At 44.9% G+C, this 25,359-nt stretch overlaps 1 protein-coding gene across 1 annotated transcript in view; it reads left to right on the top strand.

Annotated features, from left to right (window-relative positions):
• Positions 1-25,359, top strand: part of LOC134528837 (BRD4-interacting chromatin-remodeling complex-associated protein-like) — a 242,869-nt gene that overhangs the window by 107,155 nt on the left and 110,355 nt on the right. The window contains exons 3-4 of the mRNA XM_063362503.1: positions 13,696-13,792; positions 20,571-20,674. Of these exons, the coding sequence (XP_063218573.1) occupies positions 13,696-13,792; positions 20,571-20,674 (201 nt within the window). The remainder of the gene's footprint in view (positions 1-13,695; positions 13,793-20,570; positions 20,675-25,359) is intronic.

Here is a 25,359-nt window from a genome sequence, read left to right as displayed (position 1 = left end):
ACTGTCGTGTAGAGTCTGCACTCGTGTGAGTAGTCCCAGCTCCTTACACGTCACCACTGTCGTGTAGAGTCTGCACTCGTGTGAGTAGTCCTAGCTCCTTACGCGCCACCACTGTCGTGTAGAGTCTGCACTCGTGTGAGTAGTCCCTGCTCCTTACACGTCACCACTGTCGTGTAGAGTCTGCACTCGTGTGAGTAGTCCCTGCTCCTTCCACGCCACCACTGTCGTGTAGAGTCTGCTCTCGTGTGAGTAGTCCCTGCCTCCGCCGCACCACCACTGTCGTGTTGAGTCTGCACTCGTGTAAGTAGTCCCTGCTCCTTCCGCGCCACCACTGTTGTGTAGAGTCTGCACTCGTGTGAGTAGTCCCAGCTCTTTCCACGCCACCACTGTCGTGTAGAGTCTGCACTCGTGTGAGTAGTCCCAGCTCCTTACGCGCCACCACTGTCGTGTAGAGTCGGCACTCGTGTGAGTAATCCGTGCTCCTTCCACTCCACAACTGTCGTGTAGAGTCTGCACTCGTTTGAGTAGTACCTGCTCCTTCCGCACCACCACTGTCGTGTACAGTCTGCTCTCGTGTGAGTAGTCCCTGCTCCTTCCGCGCCACCACTGGCGTGTAAAGTCAGCACTCCTGTGAGTAGTCCCTCCCTCGTCCGCGCCACCACTGGCGTGTAAATTCTGCACACGTGTGAGTAGTCCCTCGCTCTTCCACGCCACCACTGTCGTGTAGAGTCTGCACTCGTGTGAGTAGTCCCTGCTCCTCCCGCGCCATCACTAGCGTGTAAATACTGCACTCGTGTGAGTAGTCCCTCGCTCTTCCACGCCACCACTGCCGTGTAGAGTTTGCACTCGTGTGAGTAGTCCCTGCTCCTCCCGCGCCATCACTGGCGTGTAAAGTCTGCACTCGTGTGAGTAGTCCCTCGCTCTTCCACGCTACCACTGCCGTGTAGAGTCTGCACTCGTGTGAGTAGTCCCTGCTTCTTCCGCGCCATCACTGGCGTGTAATGTCTGCACTCGTGTGAGTAGTCCCAGCTCCTTACACGCCACCACTGTCGTGTAGAGTCTGCACTTGTGTGAGTAGTCCCAGCTCCTTCCTCGCCACCACTGTCGTGTAGAGTCTGCACTCGGTGAATACTCCCTGCTCCTTACACGTCACCACTGTCGTGTAGAGTCTGCACTCGTGTGAGTAGTCCCTGCTCCTTCCACGCCACCACTGTCGTGTAGAGTCTGCACTCGTGTGAGTAGTCCCTGCCTCCGCCGCACCACCTCTGTCGTGTTGAGTCTGCACTCGTGTGAGTAGTCCCTGCACCTTCCGCGCCACCACTGTTGTGTAGAGTCTGCACTAGTGTGAGTAGTCCCTGTTCCTTCCACGCCACCACTGTCGTATAGAGATTGCACTCGTGTGAGAAGTCCCTCCCTCTTCCTCGCCACCACTGTCGTGTAGAATCTGCAATCCCGTGAGTAGTCCCTGCTCCTTCCTCGCCACCAATGTCGCGTAGAGTCTGCACTCGTGTGAGTAGTCTCTGCCTCTTCCACGCCACAACTGTCGTGTAGTGTCTGCACTCGTGTGAGTAGTCCCTGCTCCTTCCACGCCACCACTAACGTGTAGAGTCGGCACTCGTGTGAGTAGTCCCTGCTCCTTCCACGCCACCACTGTCGTATAGAGATAGCACTCGTATGAGTAGTTCCTGCTCTTTCCGCGCCACCACTGTCGTGTAGAGTTGGCACTCGTGTGAGTAGTCCCTGATCCTTCCGCGCCACAACTGTCGTGTAGAGTCTGCACTCGTGTGAGTAGTCTCTGCCTCATCCACGCCACAACTGTCGTGTAGAGATTGCACTCGTGTGAGTAGTCCGTGCTCCTTCCACGCCACCACTGTCGTGAAGAGTTGGCACTCGTGTGAGTAGTCCCTGCTCCTTCCTCGCCACCAATGTCGCGTAGAGTCTGCACTCGTGTGAGTAGTCTCTGCCTCTTCCACGCCACAACTGTCGTGTAGAGATTGCATTCGTGTGAGTAGTCCCTGCTCCTTCCACGCCACCACTGTCGTGTAGAGTCGGCACTCGTGTGAGTAGTCCCTGCTCCTTCCGCGCCACCACTGTTGTGTAGTCTGCACTCGTGTGAGTAGTCCCTCCCTCTTCCACGCCACCACTGGCGTGTAAAGTCTGAACTCGTGTGAGTAGTCCCTGCTCCTTCCACGCCACCACTGTCGTGTAGAGTTGGCACTCGTGTGAGTAGTCCCTGCTCCTTCCGCGCCACAACTGTCGTGTAGAGTCTGCACTCGTGAGAGTAGTCCCTGCTCGTTCCACGCCACCAATGTCGTGTAGAGTCTGCACTTGTTTGAGTAGTCCCTGCTCCTTCCACGCCACCAATGTCGTGTTGAGTCGGCACTCGTGTGAGTAGTACCTGCTCCTTCCGCGCCACCACTGTCGTGTAGTCTGCACTCATGTGAGTAGTCCCTCCCTCTTCCACGCCACCACTGGCGTGTAAAGTCTGAACTCGTGTGAGTAGTCCCTGCCTCTGCCGCGCCACCACTGTCGTGTAGAGTCTGCACTCGTGTGAGTAGTCCCTGCCTCTGCCGCGCCACCACTGTCGTGTAGAGTCTTCTCTCGTGTGAGTAGTCCCTTCTTCCGTGCCACCACTGTCGTGTAGAGTCTGCACTCTTGTGAGTAGTCCTTCCTCCTTCTACGCCACCACTAACGTGTAGAGTCTGCACTCGTGTGAGTAGTCCCAGCTCCTTCCGCGCCACCACTGTTGTGTAGAGTCTGCACTAGTGTGAGTATTCGCTGTTCCTTCCACGCCACCACTATCGTGTATGGTGTATGCACTCGTGTGAGTAGTCCCTGCTCCTTCCACGCCACCACTATCGTGTATGGTGTATGCACTCGTGTGAGTAGTCCCTGCTCCTACCGCGCCACCACTGTTGTGTAAAGTCTGCACTCTAGTGAGTAGTCCCTGCTCATTCCACGCCACCACTGTCGTATAGAGATTGCACTCGTGTGAGTAGTCCCTCCATCTTCCTCGCCACCACTGCCGTGTAGAGTCTGCACTCCTGTGAGTAGTCCCTGCTCCTTCCTCGCCACCAATGTCGCGTAGAGTCTGCACTCGTGTGAGTAGTCCCTGCTCCTTCCACGGCACCACTGTCGTATAGAGATTGTACTCGTGTGAGTAGTCCCTTTCTCTTCCTCGCCACCACTGTCGTGTAGAGTCTGCACTCCTGTGAGTAGTCCCTGCTCCTTCCTCGCCACCAATGTCGCGTAGTGTCTGCACTCGTGTGAGTAGTCTCTGCCTCTTCCACGCCACAAATGTCGTGTAGAGTCTGCACTCGTGCGAGTAGTCCCTTTTCCTTCCGCGCCACCACTGTCGTGTAGAGATTGCACTAGTGTGAGTAGTCCCTGCTCCTTTCACGCCACCACTGTCGTGTAGAGTCGGCACTCGTGTGAGTAATACCTGCTTCTTCCGCGCCACCACTGTTGTGTAGTCTGCACTAGTGTGAGTAGTCCCATCTCCTTCTGCGCCACCAATGTCGTGTAAAGTCTGCACTCGTGTGAGTAGTCACTCCCTCTTCCACGCCACTACTGGCGTGTAAAGTCTGAACATGTGTGAGTAGTCCCTGCCTCTGCCGCGCCACCACTGTCGTGTAGTGTCTGCACTCGTGTGAGTAGTCCCTTCTTCCGCGCCACCACTGTCGTGTAGAGTCTGCACTCTTGTGAGTAGTCCCTGCTCCTTACACGTCACCACTGTCGTGTAGAGTCTGCACTCGTGTGAGTAGTCCCTGCCTCCGCCGCACCACCACTGTCGTGTTGAGTCTGCACTCGTGTGAGTAGTCCCAGCTCCTTCCGCGACACCACTGTTGTGTAGAGTCTGCACTAGTGTGAGTAGTCCCTGTTCCTTCCACGCCACCACTGTAGTGTAGAGTCTGCACTCGTGTGAGTTGTCCCTGCTCCTTCCGCGCCACCACTGTTGTGTAGAGTCTGCACTCGTGTGAGTAGTCCCTGCTCCTTCCACGGCACCACTGTCGTATAGAGATTGTACTCGTGTGAGTAGTCCCTCCCTCTTCCTCGCCACCACTGTCGTGTAGAGTCTGCACTCCTGTGAGTAGTCCCTGCTCCTTCCTCGCCACCAATGTCGCGTAGTGTCTGCACTCGTGTGAGTAGTCTCTGCCTCTTCCACGCCACAAATGTCGTGTAGAGTCTGCACTCGTGCGAGTAGTCCCTTTTCCTTCCGCGCCACCACTGTCGTGTAGAGATTGCACTAGTGTGAGTAGTCCCTGCTCCTTTCACGCCACCACTGTCGTGTAGAGTCGGCACTCGTGTGAGTAGTCCCTGCTCCTTCCGCACCACCACTGTCGTGTAGAGATTGCACTCGTGTGAGTAGTCCCTGCTCCTTCCACGCCACCACTGTCGTATAGAGATTGCACTCGTGTGAGTAGTCCCTCCCTCTTCCTCGCCACCACTGTCGTGTAGAGTCTGCACTCCTGTGAGTAGTCCCTGCTCCTTCCTCGCCACCAATGTCGCGTAGAGTCTGCACTCGTGTGAGTAGTCTCTGCCTCTTCCACGCCACAACTGTCGTGTAGTGTCTGCACTCCTGTGATCAGTCCCTGCTCCTTCCTTGTCATTAATGTCGTGTTGAGATTGCACTTGTGTGAGTAGTCCCTGCTCCTTCCGCACCACCACTGTCGTGTAGAGATTGCACTCGTGTGAGTAGTCCCTGCTCCTTTTGCGCCACCACTGTCGTGTAGAGTTGGCTCTCGTGTGAGTAGTCCCTGCTCCTTCCACGCCACCACTGTCGTGTAGAGTTGGCACTCGTGTGAGTAGTCCCTGCTCCTTCTACGCCACCACTGTCGTATAGAGATTGCACTCGTGTGAGTAGTCCCTCCCTCTTCCTCGCCACCACTGTCGTGTAGAGTCTGCACTCCTGTGAGTAGTCCCTGCTCCTTCCTCGCCACCAATGTCGCGTAGAGTCTGCACTCGTGTGAGTAGTCTCTGCCTCTTCCACGCCACAACTGTCGTGTAGTGTCTGCACTCCTGTGATCAGTCCCTGCTCCTTCCTCGTCATTAATGTCGTGTTGAGATTGCACTCGTGTGAGTAGTCCCTGCTCCTTCCACGCCACCACTGTCGTGTAGAGTCGGCACTCGTGTGAGTAGTCCCTGCTCCTTCCACACCACCACTGTTGTGTAGAGTCTGCACTCGTGTGAGTAGTCTCTGCCTCCGCCGCGCCACCACTGTCGTGTAGAGTTGGCACTCGTTTGAGTAGTCCCTTCTCCTTCCGCGCCACCACTTTCGTGTAGAGTTGGCACTCGTGTGAGTAGTCCCTGCTCCTTCCACGCCACCACTGTCGTGTAGAGTTGGCACTCGTGTGAGTAGTCCCTGCTCCTTCCGTGCCACAACTGTCGTGTAGAGTCTGCACTCGTGTGAGTAGTCTCTCCCTCTTACACGCCACCACTGTCGTGTAAAGTCAGCACTCGTGTGAGTAGTCCCTCCCTCTTCCGCGCCACCACTGGCGTGTAAAGTCTGCACTCGTGTGAGTAGTCTCTCGCTCTTCCACGCCACCACTGTCGTGTAGAGATTGCACTAGTGTGAGTAGTCCCTGCTCCTTTCACGCCACCACTGTCGTGTAGAGTCGGCACTCGTGTGAGTAGTCCCTGCTCCTTCCGCACCACCACTGTCGTGTAGAGATTGCACTCGTGTGAGTAGTCCCTGCTCCTTCCACGCCACCACTGTCGTATAGAGATTTCACTCGTGTGAGTAGTCCCTCCCTCTTCCTCGCCACCACTGTCGTGTAGAGTCTGCACTCCTGTGAGTAGTCCCTGCTCCTTCCTCGCCACCAATGTCGCGTAGAGTCTGCACTCGTGTGAGTAGTCTCTGCCTCTTCCACGCCACAACTGTCGTGTAGTGTCTGCACTCCTGTGATCAGTCCCTGCTCCTTCCTTGTCATTAATGTCGTGTTGAGATTGCACTTGTGTGAGTAGTCCCTGCTCCTTCCGCACCACCACTGTCGTGTAGAGATTGCACTCGTGTGAGTAGTCCCTGCTCCTTTTGCGCCACCACTGTCGTGTAGAGTTGGCTCTCGTGTGAGTAGTCCCTGCTCCTTCCACGCCACCACTGTCGTGTAGAGTTGGCACTCGTGTGAGTAGTCCCTGCTCCTTCTACGCCACCACTGTCGTATAGAGATTGCACTCCTGTGAGTAGTCCCTGCTCCTTCCTCGCCACCAATGTCGCGTAGTGTCTGCACTCGTGTGAGTAGTCTCTGCCTCTTCCACGCCACAAATGTCGTGTAGAGTCTGCACTCGTGCGAGTAGTCCCTTTTCCTTCCGCGCCACCACTGTCGTGTAGAGATTGCACTAGTGTGAGTAGTCCCTGCTCCTTTCACGCCACCACTGTCGTGTAGAGTCGGCACTCGTGTGAGTAGTCCCTGCTCCTTCCGCACCACCACTGTCGTGTAGAGATTGCACTCGTGTGAGTAGTCCCTGCTCCTTCCACGCCACCACTGTCGTATAGAGATTGCACTCGTGTGAGTAGTCCCTCCCTCTTCCTCGCCACCACTGTCGTGTAGAGTCTGCACTCCTGTGAGTAGTCCCTGCTCCTTCCTCGCCACCAATGTCGCGTAGAGTCTGCACTCGTGTGAGTAGTCTCTGCCTCTTCCACGCCACAACTGTCGTGTAGTGTCTGCACTCCTGTGATCAGTCCCTGCTCCTTCCTTGTCATTAATGTCGTGTTGAGATTGCACTTGTGTGAGTAGTCCCTGCTCCTTCCGCACCACCACTGTCGTGTAGAGATTGCACTCGTGTGAGTAGTCCCTGCTCCTTTTGCGCCACCACTGTCGTGTAGAGTTGGCTCTCGTGTGAGTAGTCCCTGCTCCTTCCACGCCACCACTGTCGTGTAGAGTTGGCACTCGTGTGAGTAGTCCCTGCTCCTTCTACGCCACCACTGTCGTATAGAGATTGCACTCGTGTGAGTAGTCCCTCCCTCTTCCTCGCCACCACTGTCGTGTAGAGTCTGCACTCCTGTGAGTAGTCCCTGCTCCTTCCTCGCCACCAATGTCGCGTAGAGTCTGCACTCGTGTGAGTAGTCTCTGCCTCTTCCACGCCACAACTGTCGTGTAGTGTCTGCACTCCTGTGATCAGTCCCTGCTCCTTCCTCGTCATTAATGTCGTGTTGAGATTGCACTCGTGTGAGTAGTCCCTGCTCCTTCCACGCCACCACTGTCGTGTAGAGTCGGCACTCGTGTGAGTAGTCCCTGCTCCTTCCACACCACCACTGTCGTGTAGAGTCTGCACTCGTGTGAGTAGTCTCTGCCTCCGCCGCGCCACCACTGTCGTGTAGAGTTGGCACTCGTTTGAGTAGTCCCTGCTCCTTCCGCGCCACCACTTTCGTGTAGAGTTGGCACTCGTGTGAGTAGTCCCTGCTCCTTCCACGCCACCACTGTCGTGTAGAGTTGGCACTCGTGTGAGTAGTCCCTGCTCCTTCCGTGCCACAACTGTCGTGTAGAGTCTGCACTCGTGTGAGTAGTCTCTCCCTCTTACACGCCACCACTGTCGTGTAAAGTCAGCACTCGTGTGAGTAGTCCCTCCCTCTTCCGCGCCACCACTTGCGTGTAAAGTCTGCACTCGTGTGAGTAGTCTCTCGCTCTTCCACGCCACCACTGTCGTGTAGAGTTGGCACTCCTGTGAGTAATCCCTGCTCCTTCCTCGCCACCAATGTCGTGTAGACTCTGCACTCGTGTGAGTAGTCCCTGCTCCTTCCACACCACAACTGTCGTGTAGAGTCTGCACTCGTGTGAGTAGTCCCTGCTGCTACCACGCCACCACTGTCGTGTAGAGTCTGCACTCGTGTGAGTAGTCCCTGCTTCTGCTGAACGTGTTATAGCGAGACTGTCCTGAAATACATTCTGTAGACTTGAATGTTCATAACAGGAAATAATCGCAACTTAAAAAGTACGTGAATAAATTATAAAGTTGGTTCTCATTTTGTGCGATGGTACTGCTATCTCTAGTATTTTATTTCTCCTGTGACAATTCACGGGTGCGAGGGAATAAGGGGATAAGTCAAATGTTGGCAAAAATGTTTTTTTTTATGGTATGGAATAAAGGAGAACAAGGTATACAAAATTTTCCAAATGGGTTATGTCTAGCACCCTTGTGTGTTATTCTATGGCACTAAACTTTTGGAGTTACATCACAAACTGATAGTTTTCGTGCGTGAAAAAGTGGAATAGTCATTTACAATGACATTTTGACATATCCCCTTTTTCCACGTGCACCCGCGAATTGTATCGTGGTTTGCGAAACGTCCGCTAGAATGCGCTGGAACCATTTTCTAGCCTCGCGCAGGGCGCCTTTTGTTTAAAACGGTTGCCGATTTGTTCCCCTGCAGGTTTGGACACGTCCGGGAATACGGCCCGCCAGTTGGGTTACGGCCATGTGCCGACGAGGCAGTGCTTATTCGACGCAGGCCTCGAAGCTAGTGATCGCACCGTGCGCCGGCGCCGCGTTCCGTTTCCGACTCGTGCGCGCACGGGCAGGCGCCCTCGGCGGCCGAGCGGCCAGAAATAAACCTTCAGCCTTGAGCAGAATCCTGGATTTCGTCACCGGCTCTATTTGTGGCCGTGTGTGCCCCGAGTCAAGTCACAGGCGGGGCCAGTGCGTACTGCCCCGGGCTGGCCGTCGCCGTATCAGCTAACAGCGGAGTCACACTTATTGGTAGAGACTTGCGAAATTCGCGGTTTCGATGGCCTTCAGGATAGACTGCACATTCCCCTGTACACTCGGGCAAATAACGCAAGTTCATTGGCTGCCGACTTGTAAGTCGTCTCAGCTGGTTTGTCTGTGATTCGATCCTTCTTTGGTTGAGGGTTTATAACTGGAGAACGGAAAAATTCGCGGGTTCAATGACCTCCAAGATAGACTCCAATATCCTCTACACACTCGGGCGAATGCCAACTGTTCATTGGCTGTTGACTTGTGAGTCGTCTCGTCTGGGTGGCCTGTGATTCGACACTTCTATGAGTGAGGGTCTCTAATTGGCCCTCAGTCCTCCAGATTAACAGTGAACCAATGACAGAAGCAGCACTAAGGTATAATTATTTTATTTTTAAGCATAACACGAAATGAACCCGCGAATTTTTCAGGTCTCTACTTCTTGGGCATGCATATTTCGCGAAAAGATTCCGAGACTAGCTGAACGTTAAAGCACTGTAGCACCGTTTTTTTTTCGTGATTCGGTGAGTTTAGTTCGGGTGTTACAACACCAATCACAGAGATTCAGCGTGGAATCAAACGCGTCCTGGGTGGCTTGGTCAAACATAGCAACGACTTCTCTCACAGACGGCCGCCAATCACAAGGAAGAAACCGCTGCTTAGGGTATAGGCTACCTTGTTGCAGTCTAATAGGCGTTTAGATTTATTCGCGAAAAATGCCTCCCCTATTTAATAAATACTTAAAGTACATATAACTAGAGTCCCGGAAAATTCGCGGATTCTTCTGGCCTCAGGATAGAATTCAAAGTTATAGGTGTGCTCGACCCATGTTTACTTTCCCATTGGTTGATTTCTTAGCGAAGACATTTTTATCCTCGTTATTTGGCACTACCTGATTCGCTTACTTCTCTCCTAGCTGGACATCGTTGGCTCACGTTCGTAGAGGGGCGTGTCCAGATAACTGCGGTCCAATCATGAACACAGTGCGACAGTGTGGAGGTTTGCATTCTAGCTTGCGACTAAATGAATGCGCGAAAATTCCGTGGCTCTAGCCATGAGTAGACACCTGTAAAATTAGCGGATTCTGGGATTCATTTCACGATAGGATAGAGTCCAAATACTTTTGACATTATTTTGCTTCAGTGATTGGGCCACAGTTTATCTGAAGGACTCTGGGCCAATGAAAAATCTTTAACAGAAGAATTAGCGAATCACGATCATTACAGTCAACAGGTGTTACGAGTCGGTGACCAATCAGCAGATGTAATTTGCACGAGTGCATAGAGGATCATGGAGTCTATCCTTTAGGGATTTGAAATCGCGAATTTTACAGGTCTCTACAAATTGTACTTTAAGAAAAAAATATTTATTAATCTTTTTTCTCTGTTTAATTTTTGTAATAACTTTTAATACATAGCTCAATCTGTTGGTTCAGTTGTTTCATACTGCGTAGCCCTTGTTTGTTACTATACTAAAAATAAATAATTAACTATAATTGAACATGCCTACATTTGTAAGTAAATACGTTTATATATATTATTTATGGATAAACGAATTATTTATAGGAACTGCAGCCCTGTTAAATAAAAAAAGTGAGCTGGTTTTATTTCACTACGAATTTAATGGACATTACTATTACCTTAAAATGTGTTTTTTTTCTTTGTCTCAGTAAGCTAATTTTTTCACAATTTTTCAAACTAGTTTAATAAGTTTAATAACTAATCAAAATTTTAAAAATTCGGTAGCATTTTGAACTCGTAAAGTCTTAGGAGGAAATTATTGCTGTGAGTTATCACGATAAAGTAACTAATTGCATGTTATATTATAGTTATAACATAATAAGAATCTACATTCTATCAGACCCCATTTCCATTATATTCGTTTTTACTTAATATTACTGGATTTTCACAATAGCATAGCAGGAAAAATAATTTTTTATTAGTTAAAAATTGCACAAAATATTTTTAATACAGTACATTAAGACACTTTTGTTGCATTTTAGGCAAATGAGGTATAGAAGAAAAAATAACAAATATCCTTTCTTCAGGTTACATAATTTTATATTCCACTGCTGAAATGTTCGTGTCTTTTCAGTTTTTGGTCAGATTATAGTAATGTGTTTATTTCTAATAATATTTGTGGCTGCTTTGGTCGTGACTATGAAGGCTGTTTTTCTGTTGGCACATTATGTATCGTGTGTGTGGAGAACCGAATTCATTCTTCTCTACTGATATACACAATGTCATGCTTACTTTTATACCTATGGGGATGACAGACAATATGGCAGAAATAAAACATCGTGTTAGGTGGGCTTAAACGCAACCTAAAGTGTCTCTGATGGTCGACGTATCACAAATTTCATTTAAATACAAATATTATGGAATAATCTTATGGAATATGGTTAGTAATTCATTTTTATTAGACTCATTTTAATTTATGTAATTAATTTTTCTTCGTTGGTTTAACACAGAAGAATTCATCTGTAAAATAAAAAATCTAATTAGTTTAAATTTCAAAATATTTTATTTAGTAGGGTTTTCTTTAAGCTTCCGGGTTCTTAAAACCATGAAGACATCGCTGCTGAAGTTTGCACTGCAACATTTCATTCATTGATGGTGTATCGTTAGAGACCTGTAAAATTCGCGGATTCATTTCGCGATAGGATAGTGTCCAAATACTTTTGACATTATTTTGCTTCAGTGATTGGGCCACAGTTTATCTGAAGGACTATGGGCCAATGAAAAATCTTTAACAGAAGAAATAGCGAATCACGATCATTCCAGTCAACAGGTGTTACGAGTCAGTAACCAATCAGCAGATGTAATTTGTACGAGTGCGTAGAGGATCATGGAGTCTATCCTCTAGGGATTTGAAATCGCGAATTTTACAGGTCTCTATGTATCGTTGATAGAGCTTCACAAAGGATATAGCTTGTTAAAACAATGTTATACATAAAACCACACTTTTGACACAACAATAATAATTTTACTTACACAAGGAAGTTATTGTACAACCAAAACCGATGAACGAAAACGTAATGATTAATTTTTATATAAGTTTTTTTATTGATGTATTTGATGTAGTATAGTGGCTGTGTCTATATATGGGTAGAAACTGCTGCAAATGTAACCAAATACTGAAAATACACAAAAATTGTAAGTCATTGATTCTAAAAGAATGGTAACAGTGGAACTGATTTTTTAAATTGTTTTCTTCTATACGTCACTTGGAAAACTCATGCAAATTACCTGTCATCGATTGAAGAAAATTATGTTCACCTCTGGACTAAATAAGAGCAATTTTTCCTTCTTGATGGGCTAATTTTTAAATGTTTTCATGTAATATTATTTTAAGAAGAGTACAAGAGAACTTACATTTGATTTAACGTAGGATACTTGTGATGTATACCTAATCGTAAAATAGGTAACATGCATTTAATTTATGGTCCACGTCAACAGTAGGTAATTAATTTGTTCATCTTAATAGTTCAAATCGATACCGAGGCATGTCTTTTTAATAGGTTATTTTGTGTTAGTTTATTATTGTGTTGTTTAAATTATTAACCTTTTTGATTAATTGTAATAAACCATTTTTAAAAAGTAATAATCTAGAAACAATCAAATTTAAAGATAAGTGAAGTCCTCATCATAAACTAAAACCTTAAGTTAATTAAAGAAAACCATCTCGCATTTATATCAATGTTCCTTTAAATATCAATAATGTACGAACATTCACTTTCTTGTAAATTTCTTTCAGTTACAAAGTTAATATAAATATATGTATTTCAATTACTTTTGTTTTTATTGTTTACTTTAAATAGATTTTGATAATATTTATGTAGGCTTCACTAGTATTAAATACAGAACAAATGTGCAGAAATATGTATTAATAGTTATTAGAGCAGTAAGAGAAATAAATACTATTAATGATTACATGTTTTCATAAGGTAAACTATATATAATGTAATAATGAAGTATACACAAAATTTAAATATAAAATGCAATTACGGAGTATAAAGTCTTGGCCTTCATGTTTCGTTCATTGGCACCATGCACTTTACCGTCGTTTCACAGACACACACAACCTGCAAACTTGAGACGTTACTTTATAAATGTAATGACGCTAGTTTCATCGCGAATCCTTAAAGTTGTGTTTATTTCATACCAAAATTTATTTATGTTTACAAAATGTTTTCACGTGACACACCAGTATTTTCGGTACGTTTCCCGAATTCCAGAAACGCGAACACATACGGGTACATGTTGCCACACGCGTGAGTCCGCCATCTTGGCAGCTTCAGCTCGTGGGAAGAGCAATAAAAGAAGAACGCTTCTTCCCAGAATGCAACAGTAGTCGTACCGCCTGGTAGTCCGCAGTGCTCGGAGGCTACAAGTAGGCGGGAGACTTGTTGTCGCCTGCCCGTGTTTTTGATATTTGAGAATACGGATCCTGTCGGAAGACGGGTTGTCGTGAGCAAGTCACGACAAGACGAGGCTAGTGGGGGACGCACCACAACGCCGAAATTCCAAATTGACCACAACGCCGACAGCTAGAAAACTGCTGTGTACCACAACGCCGAATTACCACAACGCCGAAATACACTAACGCTGAAAAATGTCATTGCAGGACTGCCACAAAGGTTAGGTTAGGTTAGACTAGGTTAGGTTAGGCTAGGTTAGGCTAGGTTAGGCTAGGATAGGCTAGGTTAAGTTAGGTTAGGTTATGTTTGATTGTGGTATTTCGGCGTTAAGGTACATTTAAGAAACACACACAAATTCATTCTGTTGTTATTTCGGCGTTGTGGTACACAGCAGTTTTCTAGCTGTCGGCGTTGTGGTCAATTTTGACATTCGGCGTTATGGCATTTCGGCGTTGTGGTAACGACCCAGGCTAGTGCATGACAGAATTGAGCCCCTGATCACTCAGCGACGGGTTTTTTGTAGTGTGCGTGACTTGGTTCGAGTGGCTGCGACGTGAAGTGGCATTGTGTTCTTTGTGTTGCAGTTTGCCGGAGTTGCCTTATCAAGTACCTCGAGAACAACAGCTACTGTCCCATCTGCGAGGTGCAGATCCACAAAGCCAAGCCGTTCCTCAACATCAAGTAAGTGTGTCTCTCCGTGCACACCTCGCGGCTTATCAACGCGGGGGATTTGGGGAATTACCCCAGTATCGCGAACACGTCCGCCATGTTTCCCCTTGCCTTGGACCCTGCTGTGACGCGGTCGGTGACCGAGTGTCCCGACTTTGTGAGAGTGACATGTCAATCATCAGTTTATAATGATCGCAGGCTTTCACGGCCATTGTCTGAAGTAGCTTGGCTCCTGGGTTGTAGCCGTGTCCTTGGCGAATAACTCACCGACATTTCGGTCGACATTGCAGTCTCCATCATCAGGGAGCAGTTACCTGCTGAGGTTACCAGGTAGGGGCAGGAAATTTTCGCGAAAAAATCTGAACGCCTACTAGACTGCAACAAGGTATACCCACACCAGCGGTTTCTTCCTTGTGATTGGCGGCCGTCTGCGAGAGAAGTCGTTGCCTTGTTTGCACGAGCCACTAAGGACGAGTTTGCTTCCACACTGGATTAGTGTGATTGGTTGTTGTAACAATCGACATGCACCTCAAAGTAACTCACCCAATCACGAAACACAGACGATGCTACAGTGTTTTAACTTCCAGCTACTCTCGGGATCTTTTTGCGAAATTTTCATGGCCCTATTACCAGGTTACCAACCTGTCCCTGTTTCAGCGTGCTTTCTCACCAGATTCGCCCCAGGCAGGAGAACTTGCAATAACCTCAGTGGGTAACTGCTCCCTGATGATGGCGACTGCAATGTCGACCGAAACGTCCGTGAATTATTTGCCAAGGACACGGCTACAACTCAGAAGCCAAGCTACTTCTAAGCTACTTCAAGCATCAGTTTCGCCAAACAACTTTGAATACAGGCACGTATAGTATAGAAAGTTAGTGGCAGTGGTAATGTATTTCAATTGTATGGAATTAAATGTACGTTTTCTTTTACCTAAAGTGAATCTACGACAGGACTGCACAAGTGACTAAAACACACAGGACAAAACAACACAACATATACTTGGGAATCAACAAATACATCAGTCTATGTTGTTAAAGTATCAAAATTAAACAAAAAAAACACACACACACACAAACGAGAACAAAACCAACGCAAAGTGTTGTGCTGTCTTTTCTGTTGTTTTATTTAATTGTTTATTTTGGCTGTGAGCTGTGTTTGGATTTACGTTCTGGCCCCGCTGTTGCTTTTCCTTTTGTAAAATGAACAAGTAAAAAGTTGCTCGACAAAATAAAAATCACCGTCTGTGCACACCCTTAACAGCCTCTCCCCCCCCCCCCCCACACACACACACACACATAAAAATTATCCACACAGGCCTTAGTTACTTTTCATGGCTTTTTTTGGGATGTATTTTTCTGAGTGATTATATAGTTTTGTTTGTATTTACGTAAGGTTGCCAACTAAAGTAAATAAGTTAAAACGCTTTCTACCCTTCTAAAATTATTTTTAAAGTGTTTAACTTAAATATTAGGTCAATTGGAAACAAACAATATTATTTTACTTCAATTAAATTTTTGAGAGGTATGTCATTTTTTTTCAAGCGTTTATAACAGAGTCTGTTAATGATAAATAATAGGGAAGTAAATACAGTTCAATGCAGAAACCAGTAACGGACCCACCGAAGTTATTAAAAAAACATGCGAGATCTCTGTGAAAGCAGTATTTTATTTTGGGTAATGCAAGGTGAGCTGTTACAACATGTGGAATCACCCTAAATAAATACCTTTATTCGCCACTGGCGGAAACTGTTTGATGTTTAGTGACTGTTGGATATTTTTGGATGTCAGCGCACGCTAGTATAATTACAGATCCTCAACTCGGCATTTCTGTATTACTTTCCGAAAGAAAAGCATTGCTCCAACGAATGTATTTACTTTCGTGACAGTGGCAGACAAGTGAGCTCAGGGTATAAACGGTTATCGTAAATAAACATGTTAAAGATGTTCTAAACAAAAAATAATAATAATTTTAATGTGTGCAAGAGCATAAACTGCAGACATATGTACGTTCAGTACGAGACTTTACTTATGCCTAAATTGTAGCATTTATCATCTTTATAAATTTAAATTCTTATCACACTATGCCATTTTACTTTGTTTTGCGTTGAGGGTGTTTTGTTTGTGCTATGCAAAGTGCTGGTGCCTGTTGGAAACTCTCGACACTATCTTGCCCGAGGCTTGCTTGGGGATTCTCACTCCGACGTGTTTCGTTCAGCCTGATAGAAAATAGCGCGCCCGTTTAGATTCTAGCGCGCCAATACATCATCGATTTCCCCCGCGAGTTTGTGTGTGGTACTATTGTCAGTCGAAGCAATAACCGAGCACTAGTCTGTATGCGGGCTTTGAAGCCGGGAAGCCTTCTTTTCATAGACGAGAGAGCCAAACTCCCGATCGTGCATCTTAGGGCTTTTTTTTTTTTTTTTGTTCATTGTAACTCATGATAACTAATAGTCAATTAGGTTAGGTTAGCTACATTGTAAATACTTACTTTAAAACATTGTGGACGGTTGATTTGGTTAGGATAGCTACATTAAAGATACTGTGAAATCATGTAAACGTTTTCCTAGCCCTGGATAGCTACATATTAAAAAGTTATTTGCTAAGCAACCATAAAATGATTTTGCAGTATATTTAATGTAGCTATACTTACCTAATATAACCAACCATTCACAATGTCTTTAAGTATTTATAATGTAGCTAACCTATCCTAATCGACCGCAAAATTTAATGCCACACCGGTTTATACAATAAGATAGAACGGGGGGGAAAAAGCGAGCATGAACTTCGGGGAAATTCAGGTGTGGCTCTCTCGTCTGTGAAATGAAGGGCTTCCCTTCGAATCCCGCTTCGATAGCTCTTCTGTGCCGGAGTGTTAGCGACGGTCTCGCGACACACGCAGTGATAGCGAGACCCAAGAGATGAAGCGAGTCGGTCAGAGGTCAATGCCACCGCTAAGAGGAGACAGGAAGAGTCAGGCCGCCTGACGCTCTTGGAGCAGTCTGGTGCCTGCCGGCGAGTAAACACATCACTAGCACGGATTCACTTCGACACACTTCTTTCCTATCTCCAACATTTCCTTTTCTCGTAGCGTACATTAACCGAGCCGGTGAGTAAAAACAAGTTGTAGCTGCGTCATGGACACGGCCGTGTGTTGTACGTGAATACGTCTACGTAACAGGTAATATTTTCCATACAAAATTTAAAATACGCTATTTTTAGGGGCAGGAAATTTTCGCGACAAAATCTGAACGCCTACTAGACTGCAACAAGGTGTACCCACACCAGCGGTTTCTTCCTTGTGATTGGCGGCCGTCTGCGAGAGAAGTCGTTGCCTTGTTTGCACGAGCCACTAAGGACGAGTTTGCTTCCACACTGAATTAGTGTGATTGGTTGTTGTAACAATCGACATGCACCTCAAAGTAACTCACCCAATCACGAAACACAGACGATGCTACAGTGTTTCAACTTCCAGCTACTCTCGGGATCTTTTTGCGAAATTTTCATGGCCCTAGCTATTTTATGTATGTTATAATCACGTTTGAACACTAAGAAGTCGCGTATAGGCCGACATGATATATATTTTTTATTTTAACACCATATATATTCATTGTAACTATTTTACATTAATGTTTTATATGTGCAATCGATAGATTTTGACGAGAGCTGACGATTGAAACCTAAACTAACGTCGTACCTTCTCCGAGTCAAACGTTATACTAAATGTAAATCTCGAAACGCAGCAAAATGACCTCAAGATGGCGGCGCTTCCCCCTCCACCGCGCGCGATGCGTCACAGTCCTCACTTAGCGTAACGAATTCTTTGATCCTTTAGCTATCCAGTGGTGTAATTAAATTTTGGACGGAGATGATACATATGTAGTTGCAACACCAAACTGTATCCCCCGATTTTGTTATCATTGGTTTTTTAATTGCCTCCCACCATTGAAGTAATTTTAAAGACTTATTCCTGTCAAAAGGCTGTCATGTAGCTGTATGAGCCTCTCAACGCAGGCATTGCAGTGGCGAAGCATGCTGTCACGCGCTCCAATGTGGAAATTTGTGGTGCATTACGAAGGGGGATCGTATATTTCTTGTAGTATTTCAAACTATTTAATGGCAACAGGTTTCCTATGAAATCTTTTTGTAAAAATACAGATTTTTTTTTCCTGTGTGTAGATGTATCGCAAATTTGTAATTATTTGATTTATAGCTAGGACCATGCATTGAGGTCTTGCGAACTTCCCCCTTGAAAACAGTTTACTGCGTCCACTCGCTTTGGGATCTTGCAGGCTTCGCATATCCACCTGGATAGCCTGCACAGTCCGCCACACACTCCACGGACTGTAAAATGATATTGCTTGCTGCTTGTGCTGGACACAGTCACAGTTCTGGCCTTCTACTAGGTTGTGTCAAATTAACGAAGGTGCATTCACTGCGGGGGAGAAACGTACAGATATCTGAGATGCAGCCTGGTGGTGAATACGCAGCTAAATGGTGGTATCGCAAGCAATGAGGAAACACGGGGGTTGCTGCATCCTCATTGGATCAGGTCATGTGTGGAACAAGCTTGTCTCGCATATCTGAAGTATAGTATTCGAAACCGTAACCGATTTTCAGAAACGGTAATTTCGGTACTAGACTTCGACTTTCTTTCGGTACGAGGTAGTTTTTTTTTATTAATGGTGCAGCAGTTTGAAGTTGAATTAGTAATAGTTAGTTTTGAACGATTAAACAAGTTTTAGTGAGCAAAAGTTAAAAGACAAACATATGTGTCACAATTTGTTATTACATAAATGTATTTGTCTGTGTATATGTGTGTATGTGTGTATCTGTGTTGTTGTTGTGTTGTTGGTGGTGGTGGTGGTGGTCAGGGGCGCAACAACAGGGGGGAAGGGTATTTTGTACCCCCCTCCCTTTGAAACTTTGAACTTTGGAAAAAATAAACCTTTAATTTAAACAAATAGTAGTTTAAACGCTTGAAAATTCACAGAATTATTAAGTTACAATAACATTTCAAACAAACTTATAAAAAACACATCGTTGCTTATAGAATATTGGCGCGACAACCACAGGCACTAGCACACAGACACAGCAGTCCCAACACCGACTGCAGACTAAATTACCCAATTGCAGCAATCGCCTCGGAATAAAAAAAAATTGGTTGTCTGTAAAGTCGGTTTACGGACGATAGTTTAACGTGACAACGTCGTAACAAAACATTGATGAAATGATTGCATACTTTTATGAATAAAATTGAATCATTTTTATTGAATTATCACTATTTTGTATGGATGCAAAGATGGAGTGAAATGAAATCTACAATTTAATTGATAAATTTACTTTTATTTGCACTCATTAATTCAAATATGTTTAATACCTTAACGAAGAGATTATTTTAACTATAACTTTTATACATGTTTGCTATTTAACTTCTTCCAATCTGTGTTATTCTGTTAAGGATAGGACGATAATAGGAAAAGTAGGAAACGAATGGGAGTGTTTCAAGTTTAATGTGCCTCGAAAAAGTCAAATCCATGGTTGTTCCAAACGAGTGGAAAAGAGATAGATGCGGCGAAAGCGTACAATGAGCGTAACGGGACACAGCGTAACGTGACAATGTGCGAAACGGGACACTTTTTCGTGCGTGCAGCCGGCGTTCATCGATTTATTAGACGTTATCACGTCAAAAAAAAAAAACTAAATTTTATGCTGTCGATGTCGAAGCTCGTGTTAGAACACAAAAAGTACCTGAAGAACCGACGATAGATTTTGAATTCCCGGTTAGGTATACCTTCGGCGCCGGGAACCCTGATCCAAAGCCAGCGAGTAAGGGAGTACAGTAAACTCCCTATTATCCGCGCATGCTACGAAAAAATACATCAAATATGTAAATCTGTATTTTATTACAAGTGAGCGAATTTGAACTCTACTGACGAGTGTATTGTGTGCAGTATACAGTAAAACGCCACAGGCCTCCTCGGAACTCACGCAGTAGGCTGGCATGCGTAATTATTCAGTAAATTACAACAATTTTAGCATCATTAAAAAAAAATTATACTGTTAATTGTAACGTTTACTGTACATACATTTTTAGATTTTTAAGTTGAAATTAATGTTTCCTTTTTTGTTTCCCATTTTCGGCTCTTTTGCGGACTATCCGCGATTTTCACTATCCGCGGTGGTCCTGTCACTTAAGAGGCCACTCCAGTGTTTCAGGGGCACTACGCAACCCGCGTTAAACTCATAAGATTCAATGCTATTTTCATTTTGCTTATAACTAATTAACTAATATAGATTTCGAAATGATGCTTGCTTGATATGTAAGATAACGATGCTCATATCAAAGCCCCTTTCTTCAAAAACGTGCATAGATTATGGTTTTCTTCTAATTATTACTAATATGCATAAGTGTATTGTCTAGGTTTGAACCATAATTTATGCACGTTTTTGAAGAAAGAGGGCTTTGATACGAGCATCGTTGTCTTACATATCAAGCAAGCATCATTTCGAAATCTATATTAGTTAATTAGTTATAAGCAAAATGAAAATAGCATTGAATCTGATGAGGTTAACGCGGGTTGCGTAGTGCCCCTGAAACACTGGAGTGGCCTCTTAATTTCGCGGATAATCGGGAGTGTGCTGTAGAAGCATGATCTGGAACAGTGACGGTGTCTGCGCAGGAACAGCTGTGTTGTTGTTGGTGTTGTTGGTGGTGTTGGTGGTGTTGGTGCTAGCAGAGCAGCGGCTCGCGAGGGACCAGCAGTGCTGACTCGTGTGCGTGTGTTGGCAGGCCTGACGAGGCGCTTCAAGACATCGTGTACAAGCTGGTGCCCGGCCTGTTCCACTCGGAGATGAAGCGGCGCCGGGAGTTCTACTCCAAGCACCCCGAACAGCGTGAGTGTCGCCTTGCACCAGCCGTGCTTTGGTCGCTCGTATGTAGGGACCCGTAAAATTCGCGGGTTCATTTCGTGTTATGCTAAAATTCAAATAATTATACCTTAGTGCTGCTTCTGTCATTGGTTCACTGTTAATCTGGAGGACTGAGGCCCAATTAGAGACCGTCACTCATAGAAGTGTAGAATCACAGGCCACCCAGTCGAGACGACTCACAAGTCAGCCGCCAATGAACAGTTGGCATTTGCCCGAGTGTGTAGAGGATATTGGAGTCTATCCTGGAGGTCATTGAACCAGCGAATTTTACGGGTCTCTACTCATATAACATATGCATATATATTTGTTTGTGTGCTTTAGGGAACGGAATTTTGAAAGGTAAGTACCTAATTTTTATTTTCGTGGCCAGGCAATTGCACCGAATAACAGGCAAAAAAATGGGGTGTGACTGTGTCATGGACACAGCCGTGTGTTGTACGTAACAGGTAATATTTTCTATGCAAAATATAAAATACGCTATTATATGTATGTTATAATATTTTTTTTATATTTTATTTTAACACCATATATATATATATATATATATATATATATATATATATATATATACACTATTTTACACTGATATTTTATAGATGCAATCCATAGTTTTGACGAGAGCTGACGACTGAAACTCAAAAGAACGTCGTAGCTTCTCCTGGAAATCTCGAAACGCAGCAAAATGACCTCAAAATGGCTGCGCTTCCCCTTCCACCGCGCGCGATGCGTCACAGTCCTCACTTAGCGTAACGAATTCTTTGATCCTTTAGCTATCCAGTGGTGTAATTAAATTTTGGACGGAGATGATACATATGTAGTTGCAACACCGAATTGTATCCCCCGATTTTGTTATCATTCGTTTTTTTTTAATTGCATCCCACTATGGAAGAAATTTTAAAGAAGTGTTCACTTCAAAAATAATAGGGTGTGGTTGTGTTCGGGACAGTCGTTGGTTTAACGTGAAACGTCTGTGTCAGCGAGTCGTTGTTAGTGTAAAGGGTTGAAATTAAAACGATACATAATATAATAAATAATATTTTTTTTATTCCCCAATTTTTTTACACTTTGTTAACAATATTCACTTAATGAACCAGTAAATTTAGCACTCACGTAAGCAAGCTTGTATGGGAGTGCAACTAGTCACTTCAAATTACATGCGGTATTTTGACGATTGTAAACATTTGTAAATGTATAATAACTGAGAAATAAATATATTAAATATAACCTAAGAAACTTTACATTAGTTATATAAAGATGAAAGTTAAAAAGAGCAATTTATCAAAATACAATATTATGTTTAAACAAAAAACGTATAAATTATATTATTGTTACATGAATAAATGAAAATATAATTAAATAAAAATTAGTATTTAAGTAAAGTACAGGTACAAAGTTATAACAATATATAAAATTTACTTAAATACTAAAGCCATCTCTTCATCAGTTAAATTATGTAGTCAAATATTAACATATTTTTTCATTTGAAAATGGTTTTTAGTTTTGCAGGAAGAATAACAACAATTTTTGGAAGCAAAAATTCTAAAGATCTCTGAGATATTGTTTTGTGAAATTGACTTCGTACGAAAACAAGAGCGGTGGAGGATCTCGTGGAGGCGTGCTGTGGCGGCTGTGCGACGCCCCAGCAGCTGTCTCGCTCGGCGCCAGACACTGGGGTCCCACAGCTTCCTCTTGGCAGCGACCCTCAGCCCGACATATTGTATTCTAGTACTTCTCTACAGGCTTACTTCACATTTTCACAGGTAGACATTGTTAGAGACCCGTGAAATTCACGGGTTCAATAACCTCCAGGATGGACTCCAATATCCTCTACACACTCGGGCAAATGCCAACTGTTCATTGGCTGTTGACTTGTGAGTCGTCTCGACTGGGTGGCCTGTGATTCGACACTTCTATGAGTGAGGGTCTCTAATTGGCCCTCAGTCCTCCAGATTAACAGAGAACCAATGACAGAAGCAGCACTAAGGTATAATTATTTGAATTTTAGCATAACACGAAATGAACCCGCGAATTTTCCGGGTCTCTATCCATGATTAAAGACCGGAAAAATTCGCGGCTTCATTTCGCGATAGTTCAAGAATCCAAAAAGTTTGCCTTTTTACTGCATCAGTGATTGGGCCACAGTTTATCTGAATGATACTCGGCCAATGAAAAACCTTCAACAAAAGAAGTATCGAATCACTAGCGGCCCAGTTAACAGGTGTCACGAGTCAGTAGTAGCCAATGAGGAAATGTAATTTTCTCGCGTGCATAGTGGATCTTGAAGTATATCCTACAGGTCATTGAAATCGCGAATTTTTCCGGTCTCTATCCATGATACCAAAGGGACACCTGTATTTCGCGAATACATTTCGTGTCAAGGTATTTCACAAAACACTGTAGCTTTTCTCCTGTGGTTATTGGCTGAGGTCGGTGAGAGGTGTCGTCCCGCTCTTGACGGGGCCAATGAGAATGTGGTCACCGTACTGCTGCACCCTCACAATTTGCCATGAGCATGACTCTTAGAAAAAGCTACAGTGTTTTGTGAAACACCTTGACGTGAAATGAAATCGCGAAATACAGGTGTCCCTAATGATACACTATATTTCGGCTTGAATCGATCGTTCTGAGTAAACTCCACACGCAAACACAGGAATCACCGCGCCGTCACGTGTTGAGTCGTTGAGCCGCGCTGAGCAGAAAGGAGCGAGAGCACAGGTTGTGACCAATCAGCGCGGTTGCCCTTCCCCGCCAACCCCGCCCGACCGCGACGCAAACTCAGTGTCGTGTCAGCGAGCCGGCTGTGTACGTTAAATAATGACACCGCACTGACGTCTCTAAGAATAATAGTCAGGGAATTATTTAGTTAAGACGATAAAGATAGGGGCCTGCAGATTTCGCGAAAAGATTTCGCGACTAGTTGAAAGTTAAAACACTGTAGCGTCGTCTGTGTTTCGTTATTGGGTGAGTTTCTCCCAGGTACATATCGATTGCAACAACACCGATCACTGTGATTCAGTGCGGAAGTAAACGCGTCCTGAGTGGCTCTGTCAAACAAGGCGACGACTTCTCTCGCAGACGGCCGCCAATCACAAGGAAGAAACCACAGGTGCGGGTATACCTTGTTGCAGTCTAATAAGGGGTTCAGATCTTTTCGCTAAAACTGCCTGCCCCTAGGTATGGATCTTTTCGTTACGGTACAATTTTCTGTTCTGGTACCCGTATGTTTCCGGGTGGTTTTAAAGACGTTTCACATTTTAAAAAAAAACTTTTCTGTGTTTGCATTTTAACTGGATTATAATTACTACAATTATTTTGTTATCCAAACAGCATCTGTTCACTTTACATTTTCCGTAAATTTACGGGAAGGCATAAAAGTGTATCTACACCACACTCCCATACTATGCTGGGCGGTCAGTTGTCATTTGCTATCACAAATACTTAAGGAAAAGCAGGACTGTAGGGAGAAAAAAAACACCTGTTATTACTAGAGACCCGTAAAATTCGCGGGTTCATTTCGTGTTATGCTAAAATTCAAATAATTATACCTTAGTGCTGCTTCTGTCATTGGTTCACTGTTAATCTGGAGGACTGAGGGCCAATTAGATACCCTCACTAATAGAAGTATCGAATCACAGGCCACCCAGTCGAGACGACTCACAAGTCAGCAGCCAATGAACAGTTGGCATTTGCCCGAGTGTGTAGAGGATATTGGAGTCCATCCTGAAGGTCATTGAACCCGCGAATTTTTCCGGTCTCTAATTATGTCCTTAAAAATTGACATAAACCCGCTCTTGGAATGTCTAATGGAATGGTGTTGGCCGAGTCTAGTTACAAAAGTGCAGTTTTATGGTTTTAGAACAAGAGAATAACAAGTGTCCCTCAAAGCCTAAAGCTGAAACGCTGAGCATTTCTAGCACTAGCTGCAAACGTTGCAGATCGCTGCCAAAGATGCAGGTGCTGTCATTTTATCACTGAGCTTGATTTTCCCAATCGCCCCCAAAAGATATGGCCTTAAAACTGGGTCATTACTTGTCTTGTAGCCTTGTAGTCTTGTAGCCCCGTAGTATTGTGGCCATGTAGCCTCGTAGCCAAATGCTAGAGACCCGGAAATTTCGCGGATTCATTTAGTCGCAAGCTAGAATGCAAACCTCCACACTGTCGCACTGTGTTCATGATTGGACCGCAGTTATCTGGATACGCTCCTCTAAGACCGTGAGCCAACGATGTCCAGCTAGGAGAGAAGTAAGCGAATCAGGTAGTGCCGAATAACGAAGATAAAAATGTAAACATGGGTCGAGCACACCTATAACATTGAATTATATCCTGAGGCCAGAAGAATCCGCGAAATTTCTGGGACTCTACCAAATGCTGTTGTAGCCAGATGGAGACTTGTAGTCTCGTAGTGTCGTAGTCTTGTAGCCTCTTAGCCCTGAATAACTCCTCTAGATGAATGACTTCAATTCAACAGAGAATTGCTAAACCCTATTCTTCAACGCTCGCTAGCGGAATTGAGTATCGGTATTACGTTTCTGCCAGAAAAAAGGGGTAGCGGAAAAATTCCGACAGTTAGTGACGTCATTTTGTAAATTTTATTTCAGTAGATTTCAAGTTACTCTCGGACTTGAGAGAATTTTTGGTTGATTTAAATT

The sequence above is a fragment of the Bacillus rossius genome, chromosome 2 (genome assembly GCF_032445375.1).
Source record: "Bacillus rossius redtenbacheri isolate Brsri chromosome 2, Brsri_v3, whole genome shotgun sequence".
Taxonomy (NCBI): domain Eukaryota; kingdom Metazoa; phylum Arthropoda; class Insecta; order Phasmatodea; family Bacillidae; genus Bacillus; species Bacillus rossius.
Note: the sequence above shows the minus strand (reverse complement) of the source record. Positions and strands in the feature narration are given on the sequence as shown.